The sequence below is a fragment of the Rousettus aegyptiacus genome, unplaced genomic scaffold (assembly GCF_014176215.1).
Source record: "Rousettus aegyptiacus isolate mRouAeg1 unplaced genomic scaffold, mRouAeg1.p scaffold_m13_p_4, whole genome shotgun sequence".
NCBI classification, from domain to species: domain Eukaryota; kingdom Metazoa; phylum Chordata; class Mammalia; order Chiroptera; family Pteropodidae; genus Rousettus; species Rousettus aegyptiacus.
The window spans coordinates 64,449,182-64,473,552 of record NW_023416307.1 but is presented as its reverse complement, the minus strand read 5'-3'; the positions used below and the strand labels follow the sequence as shown (position 1 = coordinate 64,473,552).

At 36.8% G+C, this 24,371-nt stretch overlaps 2 protein-coding genes across 2 annotated transcripts in view; one reads left to right on the top strand and one right to left on the bottom strand.

Annotated features, from left to right (window-relative positions):
* IFT57 (intraflagellar transport 57) overlaps positions 1-1,543 on the bottom strand; it is a 50,384-nt gene extending 48,841 nt beyond the window's left edge. Inside the window, exon 1 of the mRNA XM_016162464.2 lies at positions 1,208-1,543. Within this exon, the coding sequence (XP_016017950.1) occupies positions 1,208-1,419 (212 nt within the window). The 5' untranslated portion in view covers positions 1,420-1,543. The remainder of the gene's footprint in view (positions 1-1,207) is intronic.
* Positions 1,544-1,760: 217 nt separating this feature from the next.
* The window catches only part of HHLA2 (HERV-H LTR-associating 2), a 104,597-nt gene continuing 81,986 nt past the window's right edge, over positions 1,761-24,371 (top strand). The window contains 3 exon segments of the mRNA XM_036219475.1: positions 1,761-2,484; positions 2,747-6,377; positions 8,988-9,089. The gene's annotated coding sequence lies outside the window, so the exon portion shown is untranslated.

The following is a 24,371-nucleotide window of genomic DNA, read 5'->3' as shown; positions in this document are numbered from 1 at the left end:
GAGGCTGATTCTGCTGACCTGATGACCACACTGAGAATCATTAAAATAATGTATCTCTATGCAAATCCATGATCCAAAGTATCTTGCTGAATTCCCAAGGAAATAGTACAGAGGTTATATCAATAGAAACTTAAGGCCACTTTCTTTTAGTTTGAAAAATATACTTGGGAAAAAAATGCATTTTTATTAACACACAAAATGTTGTTTATATTATCCTGATCAATTCATTGAAGCAATAACTCTCAGTCCTACAATTTCTATAAAACAACACTACTTTTTCCTCTAACTTTTCTATTATGGACTGATTTAGCAATATGGACAGTTTACATAAAACCTATGTATCTTATAATTCAAGCTATTGGAAGAGAGCAGGGAATGAGATCAAAACTGCTGAAGGAAATTATTTGAGCCTAGCTGTAGCCATTAAGAGAAAGAACTAGAGTCTTAATCTAAATTGTCTCTTACACAATAAACAAATAAGTATGCATTAAAACTTAGCTACATTGATTGGAGGAGAAAGTGTGAGCTGCCTATTATCCTCAGCAACTAATGGCACTGGCTTCAGGATATGATGAATTTTTCCCCATCCGAAGGGCAGAACTATAGGTTCTGATGGAGACAGTTCCAATAGCTGTCATTTCATTTACCTATTTTACTTCTCAGGTTCTGAGAGTAGTTACTGCAAAGGCAGAAGTTTTTTAAACCATAGCAATTAGTCAAGTTTACTAACTGCATTGAAAACAGAGCTACCAGCTGTGAGACAGGTACTTGCAGAGGAAAACAAAAACTAGAAATAGATCTAAAATGATAACAGTATTCATCTTTGGGGATGAGATTATGGGTAATTTTAGTATTTTTCTACATTTTCTTGTGTTTTTCTGAGTTCTCTACAATAAGTACTTTTATTACTTTTATAATCGGAAAAAGTTTGATTTTTGGAGGTGCGTGCTTTAAAGACTAGACAAGCTGTCTTCGGTTCTTTCTGCTGTTCCAAAACTTTACTCTCTCTACTAAAGTACCAAGTCTAAACTCCTTAAGCACCACGGCCCTCCTCCGTCGCCAAGTTTGGGGTGAAGTGCCCTTTCCTGGCTAGGAAGATAGAGGCCAGTGCTTGCTAACCCGCGCTCGGCATTCCCCCCAGAAGGCCAGAGGAAGGCATTTTCCCAAGCCCAGCCGGTACCCAGGCGTCGGGGACGAGGGCACCCACCTGGACGGGGGCTTCAGGTTGTTCTTCCGGAGGAGTTCCTCCTCATAGTGGAGCAGCTTCAGTTTCTCCACCAGGTCCTCCATCACCACGAACATGTGGTAGGCCGCGCCGGGCCCCCGCTCCACGACCATCTCCCCCGCCCCTTCGCCGCGGGGCCGAGATACCCCATCCTCCAAACCCGACGGCGTGACCACGGCCGCGGCGGCCGCCATCGCAAAACACACAAAAACAGCTCAGAGTGGGCTCCGGCCCACAGAGCTCGGTGGGCGGCGGGGCAGTAGCCAGGACCGCCGCGACCGGTTACCAAGCGACCGCCGGGCAACCCGTCACCAGGGCAACTGGACTCCGCCTCCTTCCCGCCTGATCTCTTCTGAATTCCCTCCAACCAGGGCGGACTTTCTGCGCCACGACACGTAGAACCCGCCCCTTCCTCTGCTTCTTAGGAGGGAAGTGGCTGAGATGCAGCCCCGCCCCTCTTTGGGCGTGACGTCCAGCGCCCTACGTCCGGCCCGCCTCCTCCCTTTGCTGCTTAAAGGTGGAGGAGGTGCTTGAGCGTTGCTGCTATGCTTTCGGCCTATCCTTTCACTGGCTGGAGGCGGGTTGAACCTGGTGGTTACCAAATATCCCTGAGCGGTCAGCGGGTCGCAGTTTAAAAGATTAAAGAAAAAGGAAGATGGGCAGTGTTGAAGGCTATACTAGCTATCCCACTAATTTCTTTTTTTATTTTTCTTCTCAAAATGGAAAGTTTTCCCAGTTGTAAAGCTAGTTGGTATCCTCAGGTTTCCCTTTACATCAGCAACTTTCCAAGGGGAGGTTTCTTTTGTTTCTTCAACTTAGTATTTCATTAGGGAATGCTGTGTCTGATTTAACAGCCTATTATAAGACTATTAGAGTTATTCCCTGCTATTATAACAACGTTAGGAAAGGGATTGTTGTTTGGGGGTGGGGGAAAGGAATAGCAGAGGATGAGCTAAAAAGGATGCACTTGGAAGTATTTGTTTTACCTCAGAAACAAGAAATCTGAACGCACATCCTTCTCCTAATCCGTTTTAAGCCCATTATGTGTATAAAGTTTGAGGGTTCCTTGTAAAAATCAAGATAAAGGAGATAATCATAAAAAGAATTTATTTTTCTGCTCTATATCTCTAAGTGTGGTTAATGACTACTGTACTCTGCAACTCTTGACCTAGAAAATGCAAGAAAGGGGACATAACTGACAGTTTTCCAGTTCTCTGGAGTCTTGTGTATCAAGTTTTCCTGATACATAAAAAAATGAGGTAAGTGGCAGATGCGTGGAGGTTTTCTGGGAGTAGAAAACTCATGGGGAGAGGTTGAACATGTGTTTGTGTTTATAATGTGATTTTTGAGGGCTCTGATTTCATATCTGCTACTAGAGAATATAGAAGTCACAAATTTGACATAACCGAAGTTTGAAATTTATCTGTAATATCTTTTTTGTTTTTGTTAGAAAAATGGGCTGAAGAGCACTTTTCATTTTACTATCAGTCTATACATAACTTGTTTCTGATACTAATAAAGGTGTCAAAATGAAGAATTGGAAAAGCAAACATCTTTTTATTTACCAAAGGAAGGAAATATATAAAATAACTTTTATATAGAAGACCACTCAAAGGGGAAGGCCACTGAGAATTGCAAAAAATAACAGTTTGCCCACTCCAAGTCATTAACCAGCTGCTTTTAATAAAGGTGAGTAGAAAAATGGATTTGACTCTACGCCACGTCAAATCGGTCTTTTTCATCTCCTTGTTAGAACAGTGTTTCTCCCCCATAGATTCCCACCCCAGCCACCACATGTGTGGATGAGGGATATTGTGGTATGCCTGTATAGCTTTTTAGGATTGAAAAAAATTAAAGCTCAGATACATGCTTTGGGTGCTTGGTTAATCAACAAACAACCTGTGACTTTTTAAATGATTCTTAAGCTGTTAGATTTTACAGGTAAATTGGTAACACCCAAGGAGAGAGATGTTCACTCAAGGCATGCTGCCTACATTCTGACATTTTCAGAAAGTTATATATAGCACTTGGGATAAAATAGTCATACATTGTTTTTTTGGCCGACGAGACCCTCCAACACTGTATGTACTTTTACAGGGGGAGAAAACACCTCCCCCAGAACCTAGCCATTTCCTTCCCTGGTACAGTGATGTAGCCTGTCTTGAAGCAGTACGTAGAATTATTTTGCACATTAATTGTTGTGAAGAAGGAAAAAGACTAAAATACAGTGTCCCCAAGTAACTGTGGCACAGAAAGAATGAAACAAAAGGGAAAGCCAGCTGTTCAACATTGCTTTTGCCACAGAAAGAAATACGGGAGAGAACACTGAAATATTTCATTTTTATAAGGCCCCAGGGATTATTTTTACTGAATCTTTCTTTACCCACAGTAGTTGATTATACTTTAAGAGGTTCTTTTCCAGATGGAAGTAGATTTCTGCACATGTATGAGAATGCACACTCAAATCCTCTTCCAGCTGTCTGACTCACTAGGAAGCTTTCAGGTAATGGTGTTAGTATTTTTGCACTAGCTCATTCATTGATTAAGGAGTTAAATTGGGGCTTGAAAAGAATGGAATGTTGAGGCATGCTCATACTTCCTTTCAAGAATCTTAAGAGAGATTTATCCCTAGCTCTATGTTGACCACAATTACAATCAGGCTTCTGACTTTGACTTTTATCTCTTGCACACTATTTGTGAAATAATTGGAAGTAATTTTTAAAGCCCTTAAGATCTTTCTGTGATTGGGCTAATCTCTGAAAAATGAACAGCATCCCAGTCAAAGGTGATTGAAGCTAAACAGATTTCCCTGAAAGGTACCGAGCAAGGCTTGAGGTGGAAAGGAGACAGGTTCACAGGTGGTTTTTCAGCTGCATCTCAAAATAACAAGTCCTCCAAGAAGACAAAGCAGGCTTAAAAAGCAAAGCTGTTTTTTTTGTTATAAATGGCGTAGTACCATCCATTAGGTATGTTTAAAACTTAGAAAACAACTAATTGACAAAACTTCTTTAACAGAAAGCATCTGCCAAAATTCTAGAAAGAAAAAAGCCGTGTTTAAATATGAAACATTAGTGGTAATGCCTTTTAAAACCAAAAACAAGGTGAAGACAGCCACTCTTCAAAGCTGGACTAGATCAGAGCCAGTACTGAGACAAAAAATTGGAAGTATTGCAGAAGGAACTGTTGCAGGCGATAAGATTAAGTAAAAAACACAAGAGAATCTGCAGACAAGCTCTTAAGACAGTGCAGCAAGTGTGCCGTATGTGAGATCCAAACTGGAGAAAAGTTACTGGAAAAACAAACTTCAAAAACAAATTATATGTAGCACCCAGGAATAAGTCTGTCATTAAACTTTACTGAAAGTCATGGGAAAATCCAAATAGGGATACAATGTTCATGAATGAGAAAAATTAGTTACCTTTATCTAATCTATAACCTCAGTGCCATTTTAACAAAAATTCTAAGAGGACTGATACCAAAATTCATACATAAGCATGAGGCAGGAGTCATGGTGTCAGATTGTAAATTTCCTGATAAAAGTATAACTTAAATAACATCACAGGAATAAATAGAAAATAGAGAGTCAAGAAATAGGTGAAAATTTAATGAGAATAGCAAAGTTGGTATTACCAAGAGGAGAGAAAGATGAACTATTCAATAAATGCCATTGAAGCTATGAGTTATCCATGTGGAAACCAAATTACATATCTGAATTCTAACACATAAATTCCAGATGAATTGGAAATGTAAATGTAAATGTAAAATACTTGTAGGATGTTTAGAAGGAAACGAAATAGAGTATCTTGAACTTCAATGTAGAGAAGGATTTCTTGAAGGAAATGAGCAAATTCTAAAGAGGAGAAATTCATGAAAATTTAAGAACTTAGACACAAAAGAAGAATCTATAAAAAATACATATGTGACCCATATCATGTCAATGGATTAGTTTCCAGGATACACAAATAGGTCATTGCAAGGCCTCTGTGCCATGTTGGATTTTAAATGTGTTCTAGGTGAGGATTTCTTGGCCTTAGCACTGTTGACGTTTTAGGCTGCATAATTCTTTATTGTTAAGGGTGGTTCTTTGCATTGTGGGATGTTTAACAGCACTCCTCTACCCAGTGGATGGCCCATTCATAGTTTTAACCAAAAATGTCTCCTGACATTGCCAGCTGGCCACAGGGAAACATTATCATCTCTGGTTGAGAATCAATGTTATAGATGCATGGGTTGAAATAGCAAATGCCTTTAAAAGGACCAGGAATATATAGATAAATGAGTGACTGAGTGATGGGAGTGTGGAGATATATGGGGAGGGTCTATCATGAACTAGAAAATTCATATCTCATCTCACGGAGGGGATATTTTTTCCATGTAGGAATTTGGCCCAATTTTGCTATGTGTTATGACTTTGCAAGGATCTGAACCTGGATTTGGATGTCAACGTGAAATCCTCATGTTCTTGAGGATGACCTTTCTACCCAGAAAATATTGTTTGGGGACTACTTTAGTTGTTAAAGATATTTGATTTATTAATACATTGCAGTTCAAAATTGAGAGGCCTTTTTCTTTTCATATTTAAATCTTATTCAATTTGTAAACGTAGTAAGTTTGTTATAGTCAAGTTTAAGGGGGGTGGGATTTACAAGTTAAATTCCTGAGGAGGTTTTAAATTGTTTGTAAATTTATTATATTTGTTTTAATATTGTATGACAAACCATTCCAGATAATGTTATATCTCCTGACTCTAAAAGTAAAATAAAATAAAAAAAGTGAGAGTTCTATTAAGTATTTTCAGTATTGTTTATAAATGTAGATTTCAATGTAAAACCAAATGTCTAAATCAGTTACTCAATTACATATTATAAACTGGAATCATATGTCAGTCTGTTTTTCTGATAGGCTACATTTTCAAACACTAGAAACATAAGTAGCAAATATGCATACATTATTCTTTACAAACATAATTATTACTACTGTGGGTTTGACTTTCATCATTACTGAACTTAATGTTGCAGTTTTTCAGGATTAAAATAATACCTGCCTGGGAACCAATCAATCATCATCCCAACCTAGACCTGTGATGTTTCCCATCCAACGTGCCAAGAGATTCCTGGGCCAGATATAGAAGAAATTCTTGGGCAAAACACCAGTGAGACACACTAAGTCCTAACTTGCTATAACAAACTTTCTAATTTAGAAAGGGAAGTGGTTTTATAACCCATTCCCTGGGGTTTACTTCATTTTCTAGTTCTTCTCTATTAATGGAAGTCTTCTAACTCCACTAAGATTGCAGGTAACTGCGTTAGCTAACTTTGGCTCTCATAGCAGACATATGCCATCTAATTATATTATACATATTTCAGGCTTTGTTTTACTCCATGATCTCAATTTCTTGGGAGTGAAGCAAAGTACATATGTGAACTGAGTTCACTTTACTGTCTTTTGTAAGTGGTTGGGGATGGTTATTGAAGGGTTTTAGGTAGGGGTGTGTGTGCTGGGGAAGGGGAGTTGAAGATTAATAAATTTGCATCTTTGAGTATTCTGGTAATATTGTAGAGAAAAGACTATAGGAAGATGAAAATTGATTCAGAAGGCAATTTGAATAGTCAGGTGAAATATGGTCCTGAACTGGGATGGTGGCAATTGAAATGTGAAAGACAGTAATAGATATTAGGAAAGAGATTCAACAGAACTTATTAACGGGCATCATGAGACGTTCTCTGGGGCATCAGTGGCACCACAGAGATGCCCCACTTTGGGGCAAGAAAGTTGGCCTTTATACTTCACATCATTGGATTATTGGTTGTGGCCTGTCTCAGGCTTCTTTGGGTGTAGTGGCTTCTGTTGGCCAAGGGTAATATTCTGGAGATGGATGCAATTGTGAACACTGGGTGGCCGGATTAACAACTGGGGAATGGGTGCATCAGCCTGGTTAAAAGGGATCTGGGTAGGCACCAACAGATTTTACTATAATAGTTGACATTAAAGTACAATACTTGAATTTATGTGGCATGTGTACTGAAGCAATGAAGCTGGTCTTAAGCTGCATTTCAAAAGAAAAAAAAAAAGGCTAGTAAAGATATAAACCATTGATCATTTATAGCATAAAGTATCAGATGGGGAAACAGCAGATAAGTAACTAAATATTGAAACATTCAGTCTAGTTTCTTGATAGGAGTTCTATTCCATCATGTTTATTGGTAACACATTTGATACATATCGGGTACTAACAAGAAGAATTGATCTTATTTGTCAGAGTTTTGAAGATTAAATAGAAATAGGTTTATTCTTTAAAGGCTAGATTAAGAAGATTCAATTTATTTTACAGCCTGGGAGGACATTTTTTTTTCCCAAGAAAAAATTAAATTCAAGACTAAATGTAAACAATAAATGCTGTAAGAAAAGGCTTCTTATTAACGGGGCTTCCTAGAACCTCGTAAAAGCAAAATCTGCTAGATGCTACACTTTCATAGTACAACTCTGTACCTCAGTGCCAGACTTTCTGATGGCTTGTTTCCCAAATGGTTTTTGGCACCTTTTCTTGAGGCTTTGGAACCTGTTTCCCAAACCATTTCATTACATGATAATAAAACATTAAATCCAAATGCCTTATTTTTATTCCTAGCTATTTAGTGAAGATGATTTCATGGTCCATATCTACATCTTTTTCTTCACAAATAGAGCAAGAAATCCATTCTGCCTTTGCATCTAGTGAGATTTTGACAGAGTTTTTTTCTTTTTGAAGGTGTGAATGTGAAAGCCCGAACTAATAGATCCAGAGATTAGTGTTTTGCTTTTGACAACCACAGAGAGAATCTTCTAGATTTTTTTTTGTGCAGCAAATATTTGAGTACACACAATGTGTTAGGCACTTTGCTTGGGCATGGCGATACAAAGACTTACCAGCTTGGTGTCTGTGCTCAAACATCTTATAGTCTAATGCAGGATACACATGTAAACTTGTCAAATGCAAACTAGGATATAAAAAAGTAGAGTACATTTTGGAAGAAGGCTCTCCAGACTTCTTTTATCCTACGCCTCTGCAAGACAGAATTGGTTTTGCCTCCTCTGTTCCCCCATAGACTATGTTGTTTTCTTTCTCTCGAGTCCCATTTTTCAACTAGGCTCTGAAGAGTTGGGAAGAATTAGTCATGGGAAATTAATAGGAGAACCAATATGATTGAGATAGCTCTCTTGCCTGGAGAGCCAAGCTTCAGAACAAAGATGATGACTCCTCTCCTTTGTGTCTAATGTGGAGGGCGATGCCTTTTAGCCTTTTGTTTAAGTGTTCAGGGACATGAGTTAACTATTTTTTCCTAGGAACATTAGCAGGTGGTCTGCTGTGTACAGTTAGTCATTTCCAGAATCTGGAGAAGATATGCACCTCTGGCCATCCATTAAGAATTCAAATTAGAATGGGTTTAAGTTCATTCAAAAGTAACCACAAAAGTAGCCCTAAATCAAGAGCAGAAACTAAAAACTTTTATGACTTTCTAACAACTTATTGTGTCTTATCTACATGCCCAGTATATATTTAAATTATATATATAATTTAATTATATACATGTGTGTATATATATACATATATATGTGTGTGTGTATATATATATATATATAGAGAGAGAGAGAGAGAGAGAGAGAGAGAGAGAGAGAGAGAGAGAGAGAGAGAGAGAACGCGCGAGCGCGCGCGCGCGCGCGCGAGCTCAGAGGAATGCTCAAACTATGTGTAAAACTTAAAACCTTTTTTCCTTCTCCCCAGTACTCCAAGGCAGAGTGTGGATTTGTCACTGTAACATTGTGAGGAAAAGTAGACAATCCATGGCACATAGACTGTGTGGTCATCTAAATCCCCAGGAAGAAGGTAAGATCTTTCCCACTTTTCCCCCAGAGAGTAGGAATTAATGGCGTCTCTTTCACCCGATAGTGTTGTGAAAAAAACAGCAGACTAAACAGATACCAGCTCATTCTTTCCTTATTAATGTGAAATGTTTATACTTATTTCACCCATTTCCAGACTTCAAACTTTGAACAGATTTCTCTTTGCTTATTCTCATGCCTGTGAAACTGTTTTTGTTTGCATGGCTTTAAAATAAGATTTACTCTCTGATAGAACAACCCACTTCTAATTCTTTTAGTTTTCTCGATTATCATATGTTTGTTCTTTCAGATTAACTCTAAATTTATTTAATGTTAAAATATGTACTCTTAGAATACATTTTATAATATTGAGTTTACAATCCAGCAACATATTGTATACTTGACACTCTTGTTGGGTTGAAAAGGTCTCTGAAAAACTGTTTTATTCTTGATTTTCAATCTGACAGTCAATTTTAAAACAAAATTTTGCTATTTTTTTTTATGCTAGTAAGTTAGCACTGTTGAATATGAAAACTTCATAGTTTTAGTTTTTGAAGGTAAGGACAGATTATTATACTGCAAAAGATTTGACTCTTCTAGGTTTCTTGGAGGAAGAATAATATTTTTTTTGTAAGTAAAATTAGAAATGCTCCAGAAGAATCTTGGTCTTTCAAAGGAAGCACAAAATCTTTTTATTAAATAAAAAGAAAACGATCTTTATTCTTTCTTGGAGTACAAGGACGGCTTCTTTATAGCTTCTCCTGCAGATCTGGTCCTCGTTCATACCTTTGTCTACATTGTTCCCAGAGTAACCTTTCTAAAAGGCAAATATGGACACATAACTGGCCTACCTGACACCCATACATGGATCCTCCATTTGGGAAAAAAATCCAAAATTTTTAATACCACTCTATAAGCCTTTGGGGAAGGTCCAGGTTTTGTGGGAACTGAAACTTATGCAATTGGGGGTGGGGTCCTTTTAAATAAAAATAAATATAAAAATTTGAATTAAAAATCAGCCACAGGGCCTTTGAAGGGACAATGCCAGTGAGGCTCCCTGGAGAATACATTTTATTAATTTCCTGGTATGTGTGTCTCTACTAAGGGAGTTGTTTTATCACTGCAAATGAGATGAGATTCCTGGGTCAGTAAATAATTATCAAGATAAAGTATCTAATCAGATGAAGTTGAAAAAACTTTTTCTTCTACTCTTCTTGATTCTCTGGCTGAGGCCCTTTAAGTTAGATTGACAAAAGACAGATTAAGGAGAGAAAAACAGTTTATTAACAGGTACAGTGAGGTTATATGTGTGTGTGTGGGGGGGGGGGAACTCAGTGATGATTCATAACTCAGAGGTCGTTAGAACTTGGGCTTATCCAGAATAGTATTTTAACAAAGAACAATAGATACATAGAGAAGTTTCAAGACAAATGAAAAGAGTTTTAGGTTTCTATGGTAAATATATGGGAGAAAATAATGAAAGTTAAGGATTGTTTTGGTAAGGCATTTTATGTAGTTTCCCTTCAGTGCTGTCTTTGGGCTGGTAAGAGTCTCTGGTAATTAAGAGTCAGTGTTTATTTTTAGGCAAATGTGGGCGAGTACAGAGATATTTTGGGGTGTTTGCTATTTCTCAGTTGTCTTCAACTTAAATAATCCTTATGCCAGAGTAGCATATTTTGGTTTGTTATATTGTGATCCCCTGTATCTAGAGATCTCTGACCAGAACTCAAAGTCAGCTGGCTAAATATGGCCAGGATGGTTCTTCCTAACATGAGACAGACCTGCTGAGCCCTTTTTATAGTCACTCTAATAAGGAGAATGTTATGCCCATAGTTTTCAGACTAGATTGGTTTCAAATAGGTTCAAGTTTGACTCTTAAATTACTAAATTAAAGTTAGTTTGATTACTTCTCTCTGATTTGAGATTTCAACTCTACCCAGTAGTAACTAACTTCCTTCACTAATCTTTACCTACCTGGTTGAAATATCTATTTAACAGTCTTCCTATTTTGCCAAACCACAATTCTTAATGACACTTTAATAGTGGCTGACTATATTCTGTATCCTGTATCCTTGGCTTTGTAGTCAACACCACCAAAGTCATGCTAATGACTCCTATGATTAACTCTTCCTCACACCAGACAATGGTTCTGGTTTCTCCTCAGTTGACATTGGAAAGCATTGGAATGAGAACTGGTACATATACCTTATCATTTTTTTTTAACCCTATGTAACCATTCTCTCACTCTAAATTCAGTTTCTCCCTTTTGTTTCCTCTAGAGCCTCTTTTTTTAAAGATGGTAATGATTTTTCTCTAAAGCACTCATGTTAGTCCAAGTCTTCTAAGAATCATAGGGGCCAAAATGGGATTAGACATGTAAAAAGTTTATTAGGCTATATTGCATAGGATAGAAAATGGAAAGGGACTCTTCAAAGGCTGGGTCAGCAGTTAGATTGTGGTGCAAGACTAACCCCAAGTGAAGAATAAAGGGAAGGAAGGCACATTTTACACTACTATGCAGTCTGTGTGCCTCACTCAAAGCTGGCAGACTTTTGTATCACCCTGTATATGGGTGGGATTAATATTCCCAGGTTTGGAATATGTTGCCTCCAGCAGCCCTTCCAAATGCTTTGCTTCCTTCTTTGTGTAGGGAATTCAAGATACAGTCATTTGTCTTTTACTTTGTAGCATGTCCCATCATACTCCTGATCACTGGGTTTTCAAAACTTCACTGTAGGGACTGGCACCTGAATCTTTGATCTCTCTACCTCTAGAGTGCATGCATCTTACCAAGGCCTCCAGCATGCTAACAGCCTCTTGCTTCTGCTCAACCACCATCATATCTTGATGTAATGGATAGATGTGATGTTCTATGGGATATCCTGAAAGTGTAGATCTCTTTGGACTATGGCAGAAGGCAGAAGAATTAACATAGCTCTTAGGGAAATTTTTAAATGAATATTGTCCCTCCATGTGAATGCAAACTGTTTTTGATCCTCGTTCCTGATTGGGGTTGAATAAAATACATTCATTAGATTAATGGCAGTATATTATATATGTGCTATGTTTGCTCAACCAAGCATACTACGCCTGGTATAGTAGTTACAGTCTAGGATACACCTTGTTTGACATTGTGATAGTCCACAGTCATTCTCCAGGATCTGCTAGGCTTTTGAAGGGGCCAGAGTAATGAAGCGGAGATGTGATAGGAGCCATTGCTGCATCCTTCAGGTCTTTAATGCTGGTACTCATCTTTGCCACACCCCTCCATGGGATATGATAATGTTTTTGATTTACTACCTTGGTGAGGATGATTTCAGAGGTTTCCATTTGACTGTTTCCATAATGATAGCTCTTACTCCAGAGGCCAGGGACACAATTTGGGGATGGCCCCAACTGCCAAGTGTATCCATTTGAACCATGCATACAGACTGTATTGTCATGGTACATACTTGTCAAGGCATGGCAGAGTCCTTCCTCCTAAGGCACCAACCCCTTCTTTAGTCAATGGATTACAGATGTGAAAATTATTTCTGGTCTGGGAAAGAGCAAGTGATTGTGGCTTTGTTGGACAACCACTCTCAGCATCCTGCTCCTCCATTCTTTCTTTGGTTGTGAGGTAAAGCAACACACTTGTTAGCTGCCCATCTGTCTTGCCCCTAGAGACACCATGCTCTATTAATCATCTCTACAACTCCCTGTGGGTCAAACAGGCTTGGCTGCTCTCTGGCCTTGACAATCATTATGATAATTACATCCTGACAGACAAGTGCTGACATCTGGCCTCTATTACTCCAAGGCCCCATCATCTCCATGGAAATTAACCAACCCAGTTATGTAACTGCTTCTAGTATCAACATCCTGGTTTGTAGATTAAAGCCATTACCGAATTTCTTAGGGGTGCTGGTGTCCGTCTCACCACTGCATCCTCAATGGCCTCAGTGAATGGTGTGCTCTCTGGGCCCTCCTGTGGAACATAATCTTCTGGTGGGGCTTCAGGCCTTTTATATCTATGCCACATGCCCACTTCCGTCAGCTGCTTAATTCCTTCATCTTCCTTTTGCTAGGGCAACTTGACATTTCTACTTTATTGAGGATCAGCCAAGCTTCTAAAAGCTACCCTAGCTGTGAGTTTACCTATCCTCTGGGGTCTTTGCTAAATGTTAAAACCTGGGGCTTGGTAAAGGATCCCCAGGTCAGTGAATTCTGGTTTATTCAGTTGTTCATTCTATCTCCATTGATCAAGCACCACCAGAAGTGGAATTTCTTGACTCCCACTGGTATATGCCATGTCATATGTATAATTCATTCGATGTATAGTCCCTTTCCTCCCTTATAAGGCCCAGCACATCTCCAGCTGGGTTAAACTGAGATTTAACCCTACTTATTAGCCTATTAGCCTGGCAGCCAGAAGAGGTAAGGAGGGGAAGGCTGTGTGTGTGTCACGTGTTGCCTGAGACTTTTGCTCTGCTAGGAGATGCTGCAGAAATGCTAGTTTTACCGGGGAGGGATGTGCTACTTCTGCAATTCTCTAGGGTCTGGAAGGTTACAAAGTCAATATCCTTAGGACATCCAGTCAGATGTCCCTGTCCTACTTCAGTTTTCCCCACCAGGTCCTGACTGTTACACAGCTGACCTTCCTTGACTGAGAATTAAAATGTCCCTAGAGCTCTGGGACTTTAACAGTCAGGTCTTCAGCCTACTGCTCCACTGTGTCTAGCCTCCCAGCAGGAGATGAGCCTCCTCATAAGCTACCACCAAGGCTCTCTGACTCTCATATTTAGCTTTCAACTACTTATTTACAGCCTTTGTCTCCCATTTTCTCTCTTCAGGGTGTCAATACAACTTAGCAGTAACCAGTCAACTCCCCTACCTTTGTAAGCATTGTTCCCCAGTATTTTTCAAATGCCAGTGTTATCTCTACATGTCACAGCATTCACCTCTACTGGAACGTTGTCCAGAGAGCACCATTCACCAAGGCCAACAGGAATGCACAGGTGAGAGGTCACTGAAATCTAGCAATTTAGTCACTGCCTTTTGCCAGAAACTGTGTGTTCCACCTGTCAAACAGGACAGTGTCTTCTGTCTGCCTGGTAGTAGGTAGTGAACCAGTACCAAATCCCCATCTTGCTGCCTATTTCTTGGACTACTCCTGGTACCATTTGGTGTTTGTTTGGGTCCTCTGAGAATAAGAAACTAAGACTGTGTTAAATATAAAAGAATTTTATTAGAGAAAGTACCTATATGAGAAAAAATGGTAAGGGAGATAGAAAAGGCTGAAAGAGTGACAGACTATGGGCAGTTATGACCTGAGTGAAGGAGAGAAGGAAGGTTGAGTGGAAGCATGTGGTTACAGTCTCAGGAAAGCTCAGCAAGGCTGTCGAGGAAGTCCTCAAGCAAAGATCAATCATCCAAGGAGTCCCACGTCTCCTACAGTTCTCAGCCATTGCCTGGGAACAGCTTTTAGAAAGCATTGCCTCTGCACAAACGAGGCAGTCATTTTTCAGATTGTAGCAGTTAAAGCCTCTGGTCAATTCTGTTCATTCTCATGGCACCACTGCTTACTCAGTGTTTTAGTTACTATTTATGCATAACAATATACACCAAAACTTAGAGCTTGACAGCATTCTATTACATTTGTACTATTAAAGAAAAAACAAAGGCCACAGTTTGATTATACCCCTAGACCAAATACTCAGTCATGTAACCAAAATTTAAATTTTCTCGATTTCCCTAAAATACTGACTCTGATATTAAATAAAACTTAAGCTTTTCTTCATGTCATTGGGACCTTACAGCTTTCTAGCCAATCAGCTACAAATAAGATAGTTTTACAGTGTTAACTATCATAAAAGGAATGATTTAGTAACCAATCACAATAGAAAACAGTGTACTTTCTCATTCATGCTTTGTAAACTGAGTTGTAAGTGCTGAGACTTGAGCTTCATACCAGTTTTGGTTTTGAAGTTACTCTATTTGCAAACAGTTTGTTTTTTTGCTTATATCAAGTAAAGCTCTCTGAGTTTTCTTCGGACAGTAGCTTCTCTGGCTCAAGAACTCAAATAGAACATATCAAGAATGGCTTATCTTTGCTCCATAGTTTAGGGCCACAGCTAGGAAGACTTGAAGGCTGGAGCAACTCCATGGTTCAAGGCTGGATTCCTCTGAAGGGTTATTCATAACAGGCACATAGGCTAGGATAGTATAAGGATTAGAGCTACCTAAAATGCCTAACAGAGCCTCTCCATGTGACCTGACTTCCTCACAACACCACTAACCCAGGCTAAGCCAACTTCTGATGGGCTAATTAGGGCTCCAAGTATAAGCGTTCTAATTGGTCAAAGCAGTCACAAGCCCACCCAGTCTCATCAGGAGAGAACAACACCCTCACACCCTCTCCACCTTTTGATGGGAGAAGAAACATAATTTTCTGGCCTTTTAAATGCCCCCGCCCCCCACACACACCCACACACCCACACCCCCACACCCACACCCACCCACCCACGCTCCCCCCCCCACACCCGGTCAACAGGTTTCTGAAAGGAAAGCTGTTGAAAACCTTCAGCTTAATTGGTCGCTATTGCTAGCTTCCTGGATTTATACTCATCATAACACTCTTCAGTTTATATTGAAATTGCCTGTTTACTTCTGTTTCAGTCTTGCTTGTTACCCTGCACCTGGCACACAGATGCTTAATAGGCATTCAATTAACTGTTCCTTCCTAAAACCTACTTTGGGAGCAAAACTAACATATAATAGTGTACAATGTAGGATAATAAAATTACAAGTTCATATTGTTCAAGTTGTACTATAAGAGTTAAGTTTTCTTTGATCTCTTATCTGAATTAAGTCCAGATTGATGAAGACCAGGAATTAGCCAAACAAACTATAGAAGCTATTTCAGGATTATTCCTTTTTCTGAGGTGGTTGATAAACATTTCAACTATGGTCTGACATTTCAAAATAATAAAACCCTAACAAGCCTCCTGAAATGGCCTTTTGGAAATTAGGTGACTTAATTTTTATCCAAAGGCAATTAAATGGCCCTAATGAGTAATTAATGACTTCTTAAAGATGTCCTTAGTCTACTCAAGTGCAATGTGTTTACCACTGTAAGGAAACTATAAGAGAATTGGGGAGAATGTCAGCACTTAATCTTCAAGGACATTCAGAACAATTCTTTAACTTTTTCCTTCTCATATCTCCCTTTAAAAATATTACCAAAAAGTAAATGGAAAATATTAAATAAATGGGTGAAAGCATTTAAACTCTAGGGTTAAATGTAAAATGACAGAAGAAGCAAGAGGGAAATGAACAAGACCAAACCAAAATGTAGCTAGGAATGTGTGTCAAATTACCCTTGCATTTGTTTAATCTCTGTGTGATTTACACATGACGAGCTAGCTAATTTGTGATATTGTTTGGAGAACTCAGAGGTATCAGAGTGAAGGCAGCTTTTCCAAACTAAAATGAGTTGGGAAGATAAGAAAATCCACCATTTAAAATAAATTGGCTCAGGGACTAGCTAAAACTCAGTACAAAGCTATATTGTGAATGAAATCCTTATTGGAAACTTAGCTTTGACCTATTAGTAAATATAAAATTCTTACTTCAGTCCTGTGCAGTAATAGATAATCATTTATTTATAATTTTGATTTTGCCCGTGAACATTTGCATAACTTGATAACTTAAGAAATTTACAGAATTTTAAAGAGAAAACAAAGATCCATTGAAATTAGAAAAAGAGCTTTCCTAACAATCCATACTTTTCATCATTGATTTGATAGAACAGTAGGTTTACTTTGAATTGTATAAAGTCTAATTATTGGACTTGGGATGATCTGTCTTGAAGACTGGTGGGATTTCACCTTTATCTTTCTTGTATTCTCCTTGGTTTTTGTAGTCAATTTGAAGAGCAGACAGCTTTCTCCATGGTCTCCCTGTCTTGCTTTCTGTCAGGCCTGCTCTAAGAGAATATGAATGTGCAGATGGAAGATAGCTCTTTAACTTTGTTTAAGCATAGACTCTCCTGAGTGGAAAGCTTAAAATAGCAGTGAAAAGTACTATGAATTCACAAAGATCTGGTTAGGTAGCTTTGTTCTGATTAGAGACCAATTCTAGCAGTTGTGAAGGAAGGAAACTGAGGCACCTATGTCTGACATCAAGGCTACAAAACTAAAGAGAAGATTCTTTTAGTTTGAGAAATTAATTGAACTTACTGGAATCTTAAGAGAAAGTAATCATTCAATATATGTCAATAATATAAGTATTTTATGATACCTATTTGTCATTGATTGTTTTTGGCTATAAAGTCAAGGGAATTAACTGAGGATTAATCCTTTTACGTACAAAACCCAGCATTTGATAGGAATCTTCTTAAATGTGTGATATATGTGATCCTGATATATTAAAAACTAGCTCACTGAAGAGCAGTTATGCTGCTGCAATGAAGATGCCCACCCTAACAAAGATGTTTCAACTTACTGCAATTTGATGGAGCCTTTACATCTATGTGTTAAAAGTCTCCACAGTTGATCCTGAAATGTAGCTAGTAGCTATAGCATCATCCCCAGAAAGTTACTGCTTTTATCTTGGATCAGGTTGCTATGTATAAAAATTCAGAACTACTTTTTTTTTTTTTTCACCAGATACTGTTGTATTAACTATACCACCCTGTGACATTCTGCAGTGTGAATTTTCCTCCCTTAATTATCACTTCATCCATCTTAGGCTTCAACTTTCTATCAATACTGTTCTACCTTACAGTAAAGGTTTTCATCCTTTATGAAGAAGAAATAAAACCCAAATTAAGCAGTTCTGCCTCCTTTCACTGGATGATTTTTTTAAATCATATTCTTTAAGTAATGAGGTCTGTCCTGTCTTTATTGCCTCCTTCTTTTGCAAATCTAATTTTGACTTCCTGCTGCAATCGTTACTGGTTTTGGCTATATTGCCTATCCCATGAAACTATAGTCTGAGTTGTTAAATTTAGGTACATGTTGCTCTTTTTCTTCTGTTACCTCCCAAATGTTTCAAAGTTCAGATTAAGCCTCCCATTAGGCCTGAACTGTCTTTCACAATAATAAACTGTCTGGCATTTGGATGCTCTGAATGCTTTGAAGTAAACCTTCCTAGTATCTGGCATACTTTTCACATGTTCTTGATGTTCTTTTCTTTGGTTGTAATAGATTCTGAGGTGTTTTCACTTTCTCTCAAAGTTTCTATTCTATTTCAAAAAGCATTAATTTATGTTGGTCAGAGTGAAATTAATTCAAGGGAAGCAAATACTTTCTTCCAGAAAAGCAGCTTCTTAAAAATTCTGCTTCATTCTTACAGAAGTGGAATTTTTCTCTTAGTTTCTACAACAGAAAAAAGTTAGAATCAACTAACATATCCAGCGGTATATAGTTAACATTTCATTGTATATATGGGCTGTAATTTGGGTGACATAAAAAAAAAAAAAGATATGATTCCATAATGTAGTGGTTAGCACGTCTGCTTTACATGCAGAAGGTCTTGGGTTTGTGCCCCAGTAGAGCGACAGTCCATAGTCTATGGCCATGCCACTCTGAACAAGCTTAATGTCTGATCTTGGAAGCTAAGCAGGGTCAGGCCTAGTTAGTACTTGGATGGGAGACCACCTAGGAATAACAGATGCTGTGGGCATAAGTAATAATAATAATAATATAATTAATAATAATGATGAAGATATTTTAGGAGGTTTAATGACAGAAAAATATGCAATTAAAAAGTAGGTTTGAAAAATTGCATACAAACAGCATATCAGAAATTCTAAAAATATATACATACAAAAATAAGATTAATCATATTAACAGAAGTTATTTTGTAATGATTGCATTACCTGTGTTTTTTAATTTTTAAAAATTTCTATAATCATATACTACTTTAAAATTAGGAAAGGTTATTAGGCTGGTTTTTTTTATCATACATGTATTTCTGTTAATGGATATCTGCTTTGTTGGGATTCTCTATCACTTTCACATCTTGTTTTAGAATGTTTAATAATCACTTATCAAGAACAATACAGGGACAGAAGAAACAATTCCTTGCTCAATAAATAAAGTTCTGATTCTTTTTCATGATAGCTAGCATGTGAGTACTTACTGCGTACTAGGCACAGTGCCAAGGGTGTGAAGTACACACTGTTTTATGTGTCTTAGATACTACTTCATTTAATCCTTTGGGAAAAAGATGGTATTTTATATACAATGACACTGAAGCTCAGACTGTCCAGTGTCACACAACCGATATATGCTTAGCTATATAACCTTTCCTCTATAAAGCTTGTAACCTTTTCACTATAAAGTGAATATTACCATGCTTCTTCCCCAATACTTGGATAATATAGCAGTTCCTAACAGAATTATTTGTATATACAAGTAAATTTCTCCATTACCCAGCCTCTCAATTAGATTTTTATTAAATTAAACTTTTATTTTGAGATAATTGTATATTCACATGCAGTTGTAAGAAATGATGCAGAGAGATCCTGTATACCCTTTAGCTAGTATACTTCAATGGTAACATCTTATAAAACTATGGTACAATATCACAATCAGGATATTGACATTGATGCAGTCAAGATACTTCAGCACGAGGATCTCTCATGTTGACCTTTTATAGCCATATCCACTTTCCTTTCCACTCACGTAACCCCTGAAAACCACTAAACTTCTCTGTATAAGTTGTCACTGCAAGAATATTGTATAAATAGAATATTGTATAAATAGAGTGTGTTACCTTTTGGGATAGCCTTTTTAAACTCAGCATAATTCTCTAATGAGTCATTCAGATTGTCGTACGTATGAATAACTAGTTCCTTTTTATTTGGAGTAGTGTTCTATGGAATAGATATACCACAATTTATTTAACCATTCACCCGTTGAAGAATATCTGGGTTGTTACCAATTTTCTATTACAAATAAAGCTGTTATGAACATTTCTGTTCAGATACTTTTTAAAAATTTCTTTTCAATTACAGTTGACATTCAGTATTATGTTAGTTTCAGGTATACAGCATAGTAGTTAGACATTTATATAACTTAACAAAGTGATCCCTCTGATAGGTATTGTACCCATCTGACACCATAGTTATTAGAATATTATTGACTATAGTTTCTAAGCTCTATTTTACATCCCTGTGACTATTTTCTGACGGTTAATTTGTGCTTCTTAATCCCGTAACATTTTTACCCAGCCCTCAAGCCCTCTCCCATCTGGCAACCATCAGTTCTCTATATTTGTGAGGTTTTTTTTTTCTGTTTTGTTTATTCATTTATTTTGCTTTTTTAGATTCAATATGTAAGTGAAATTATATGATATTTGCCTTTCTCTGTCTGACTTATTTCACTTAGGAAAATACCTTAGAGGCCCATCCATGTCACAAATGGTAAGATTTCGTTCTTTTTTATAGCCAAGTAAAATTCCATTGTATATATGTTCCACTTTTCCTTTATCCATTTGTCTTTTGATTGGAGTCTTTAATCAATTTACATTTAAAGTAATTATTGATAGGTATGTAGTTATTGCCACTTTGTTATTTTCTGATCATTTTTATAGTTCTCCGTTCCTTATTTTCTTGCTTTCTTCCCTTGTATGTTGGTGACTTTTCTATAGTGTTGTGTTTGGATTCCTTTCTTTTTATTTCTTACATATCTCTTGCAGATTTTTGGCTGTGGTTACCATGTGCTTCATATATATCAAATATATAAACCAAACTACATTTATAGCAGTCTGTGTTAAGCTTATGGTCACTTAAGTTCAAACATATTGTATAATCATGACCGTTTTTACTCACCCCCTTCATGTTCATGTTTTTGCCATTTTTTACTTCGTGCGTGTATATGTATGTATGTTTGTGTGTATCCTTTAATATGTTATTGTAATTACATGATCTTCCTACTTTTGCCTTTAACCTTTGTACTACCTTCAGTGTTGATGATCCACTGTTTATATTACATGTTTGACTTTGTCAGTGAGAATTTTTTCTTCATAATTTTCCTTATTCATATTTTTTATTTATTTTTTCTTCTTAAAGTCTCTTTAATATTTCTTATAATACAGTTTAGTGGTAAGGAACTTCTTCAGCTTTTTCTTGTCTAGGAATAACTGGTCAGGGTTTTTTGTAAATGTAAGTTTCCATTCTCTTGGGTAAATGCTCAAGGATACAATTGCTGAGTCATATGGTAGTTGCATGTTTAATTTTTAAAGAAACTGCCAAATTCTTTTTCATTTAATGTTCCCATCAGCAATGTAAGAGTGACTCAGTTCCTCCACATGCTCACTAGTATTTGGTGTTGTCACTATTCTTTTTTAATTTTCATTGTCATTTTTTAATTCCATTATTTTAAAGTTTTATTTTTCATTCTGATAGATGTGTAGTAATTATCTCATTGTAGTTTTAATTCGCCTTTTCCTACTGTCTAATGATGTTGAACATCTTTTCATGTCCTTAGTAGCTATATATTCTCTTGGATGCAATGTCTCTTCTTTTGTCTATTTTCTTATAGAATCTTTGCACTTTTTTTTTCTTTTTACTGTTGAGCTTTGAAAGTGTTTTAAATATTCTAGATACAACTCCTTTACCAGATATGTTACTTACAAATATTTTCTATCAGTCTGTAGCTTGTCTTTTCATTCTCTTAACGGCTCTTTTGCAAAGCAAAAGTTTAAAATTTTGATGAAGTCAAGTTTATAAATTTTTCTTTTTATGAATCATACTTCTAGTGTCAAATCTCAGAACTTTTTGTCTAGCCCAACTTCCAGGAGATTTTCTCTTGTGTGTTTTTCTAAAAATTTTACAGTTTTACATTTTATATGTAAGTTCAGGCTCATTTCCTGCTTCAATTCTAGAATCAACCATTCTGGGATATTTTCTGCTTCAGTCCTAGAATTAACCATTTCTCTAAGGAGCCCTGGTTCCTTTTATTGGAGAATGGTATTAGAAACTAAGACCTATTACTAGGTGTACTTATTACTGGCGTATCATTGATTTTAGGTCCTCTCAGCCTACAGAGCAAGGAAATATGTGTTTCATTAACTCATGTGCTAAAATTTTTATGCAGTTATCTAAATAGTTTTACATGCAACTATATATATCTACATTAAGCTAAACCTGAATTCATATTGATGTCTGCAACTTTAATCCATTAACATATGGAGTTATTCTAGCTTCCTCCCTCTGCTTATATCTGTAAATTCCCAACAATGAGAACCTGGCATCTATCATCAGCCATCTATTTACTTAATTATTCAGTTCCAGTATGCATGCATAGTGGTTTCAGAATTGTTCATGAGTACCCCTGTGGGAAAGAACCAGAGTACAATTCTTATGCAGTTTCTCTTGCTTTAGTGTTAGAGACTCTCTCTACTCATTTCCAGAGTTAAATCAGCACCTTTTCCCACATTCCCTTCAGTGAAATTGTTTCATACATTTGTAGTACAATTAGATTGTTTTGTCAGTTTGCATTTCATCCTAGAATCCCTGGACCTTCTAAGTGATTTTTTAACAATTTGCACAGGTTTACTCTTTGCACATGAGGTTTTATATGAGTTTTCACAAATGCATAATTTCACATACCCAAAATTACTTCATAATGCACAATGCATGCCTAAAAATGTCCCCTGTACTTCATCTATTCAAACTTTCCTCTTCCCCCTCCTCTCTGGCAACCACAAATCTAGTTATGAACTCTGTAGTTATGTCTTTTCCAGAATGTCATGTAATTGGAATAATATAGTATGGAGCTTTTCTAGACTGTCTCCTTTCACTTTATAATATGGATTTAAGATTAATCCATGTCCATTTGGCCATCTTCTGTATTTTGATTGGAACATTTACTCTACATTTAAAGTAATTGTTGATAGATATGTAGTTACTGGATAAGAAAACAAGACCCTTATGTATGCCGCCTCCAAGACTCTCACTTCAGATCAAAAGACACACATAGACTGAAAATAAAAGAATGGCAAAAGATATTTCATGAAAAATGGAAATGAAGAAAAAAAGCTGGGGTAGCAGTACTTACACTAGACAAAATACACTTTAAAATAAAGGCTATAACAAGTGATAAAAAAAGGACCCAGTAATCCTACTTCTGGATATTTATTCAAAGAAACCCAAAACACTACTTCAAAGGGACATGTGCATCCATTTGTTCTTTGCAGCATTATTTACTATAACCAAGCAACTTAAATGTCTATTAATAGATGGAAAAGAAGAAGTACATATATACAATGGGAAATTACTTAGCCATCAAAAAGAATGAAATCTTGCCATCCACAACAACATGGATGGACCTAGAAGGTATTATGCTAAGTGAGGTAAGTCAGATAGAAAAACAAAAACCATATGATTTCATTTATATGTGGAATCTAAAAAATAAATGAACAAACAAAAGAGAAACAAACTCATAGATACAGAGAACATTTTGATGGTAGCCAGATGGGAGGCAGGATAGGGAGACGGGTAAAGGGGAGAAAGGATTAAGAAGTACAAATTGGTAGTTATAAAATAGTCTTGGGATATAAAGTATAGTATAGGGAATATAGTCATTAATATTGTAATAACTATGTATGATGTCAAATGGGTTCTAGATTTAACAGGGTGATCCCTTCCTAAGTTATATATATATTTCTAATCACTATATTATACACCTTAAGCTAATATAATGTATGTCAACTGTAACTGAAAAAAATTATTTAAAAAAGATTAATCCATGTCTTTTAATTTATTTGTTTGTTTGTTTGTTTGTTTATTTTTAAATATTCCATTGTACGTTCATCTATTTACTTGTTTAGGGACATCTTGGTGGTTTCAGCTTTTCGTGACCATGAATAAAGTTACAATATGCATGCATGTGCAGATTTTTGAGTGGACATATATTTTCAAATCAGTTGAGTAAATATCTAGGTGTATGCTTGCTGAGTTATATGGTAAGACTATGTTTAGATTTGTAAGAAACTTCCAAACTGTTTTCTAAAGTGACTGCCCTTTTTGCATTCCCATCAGCAATGAATTAGAGTTCCTGTTCCTACTCACCAGTAGCATCAGTTTCGTCAGGTTTTTTTTTTTTTTAATTTAGCAATTATAATAGGTGTATAGTAATCAATTGTATTTTTATTCTTAAAAATATACCACAGGACAGATTATTTTGCAGTGCAGAAGAATTAATTAAAAGCAGTGATACTCTTCACAAACACTGATAACCATTGACCTTGCCTTCTCCTCACAGAACTAGGAGCAGCCTCACTGCTAAGGGATTTT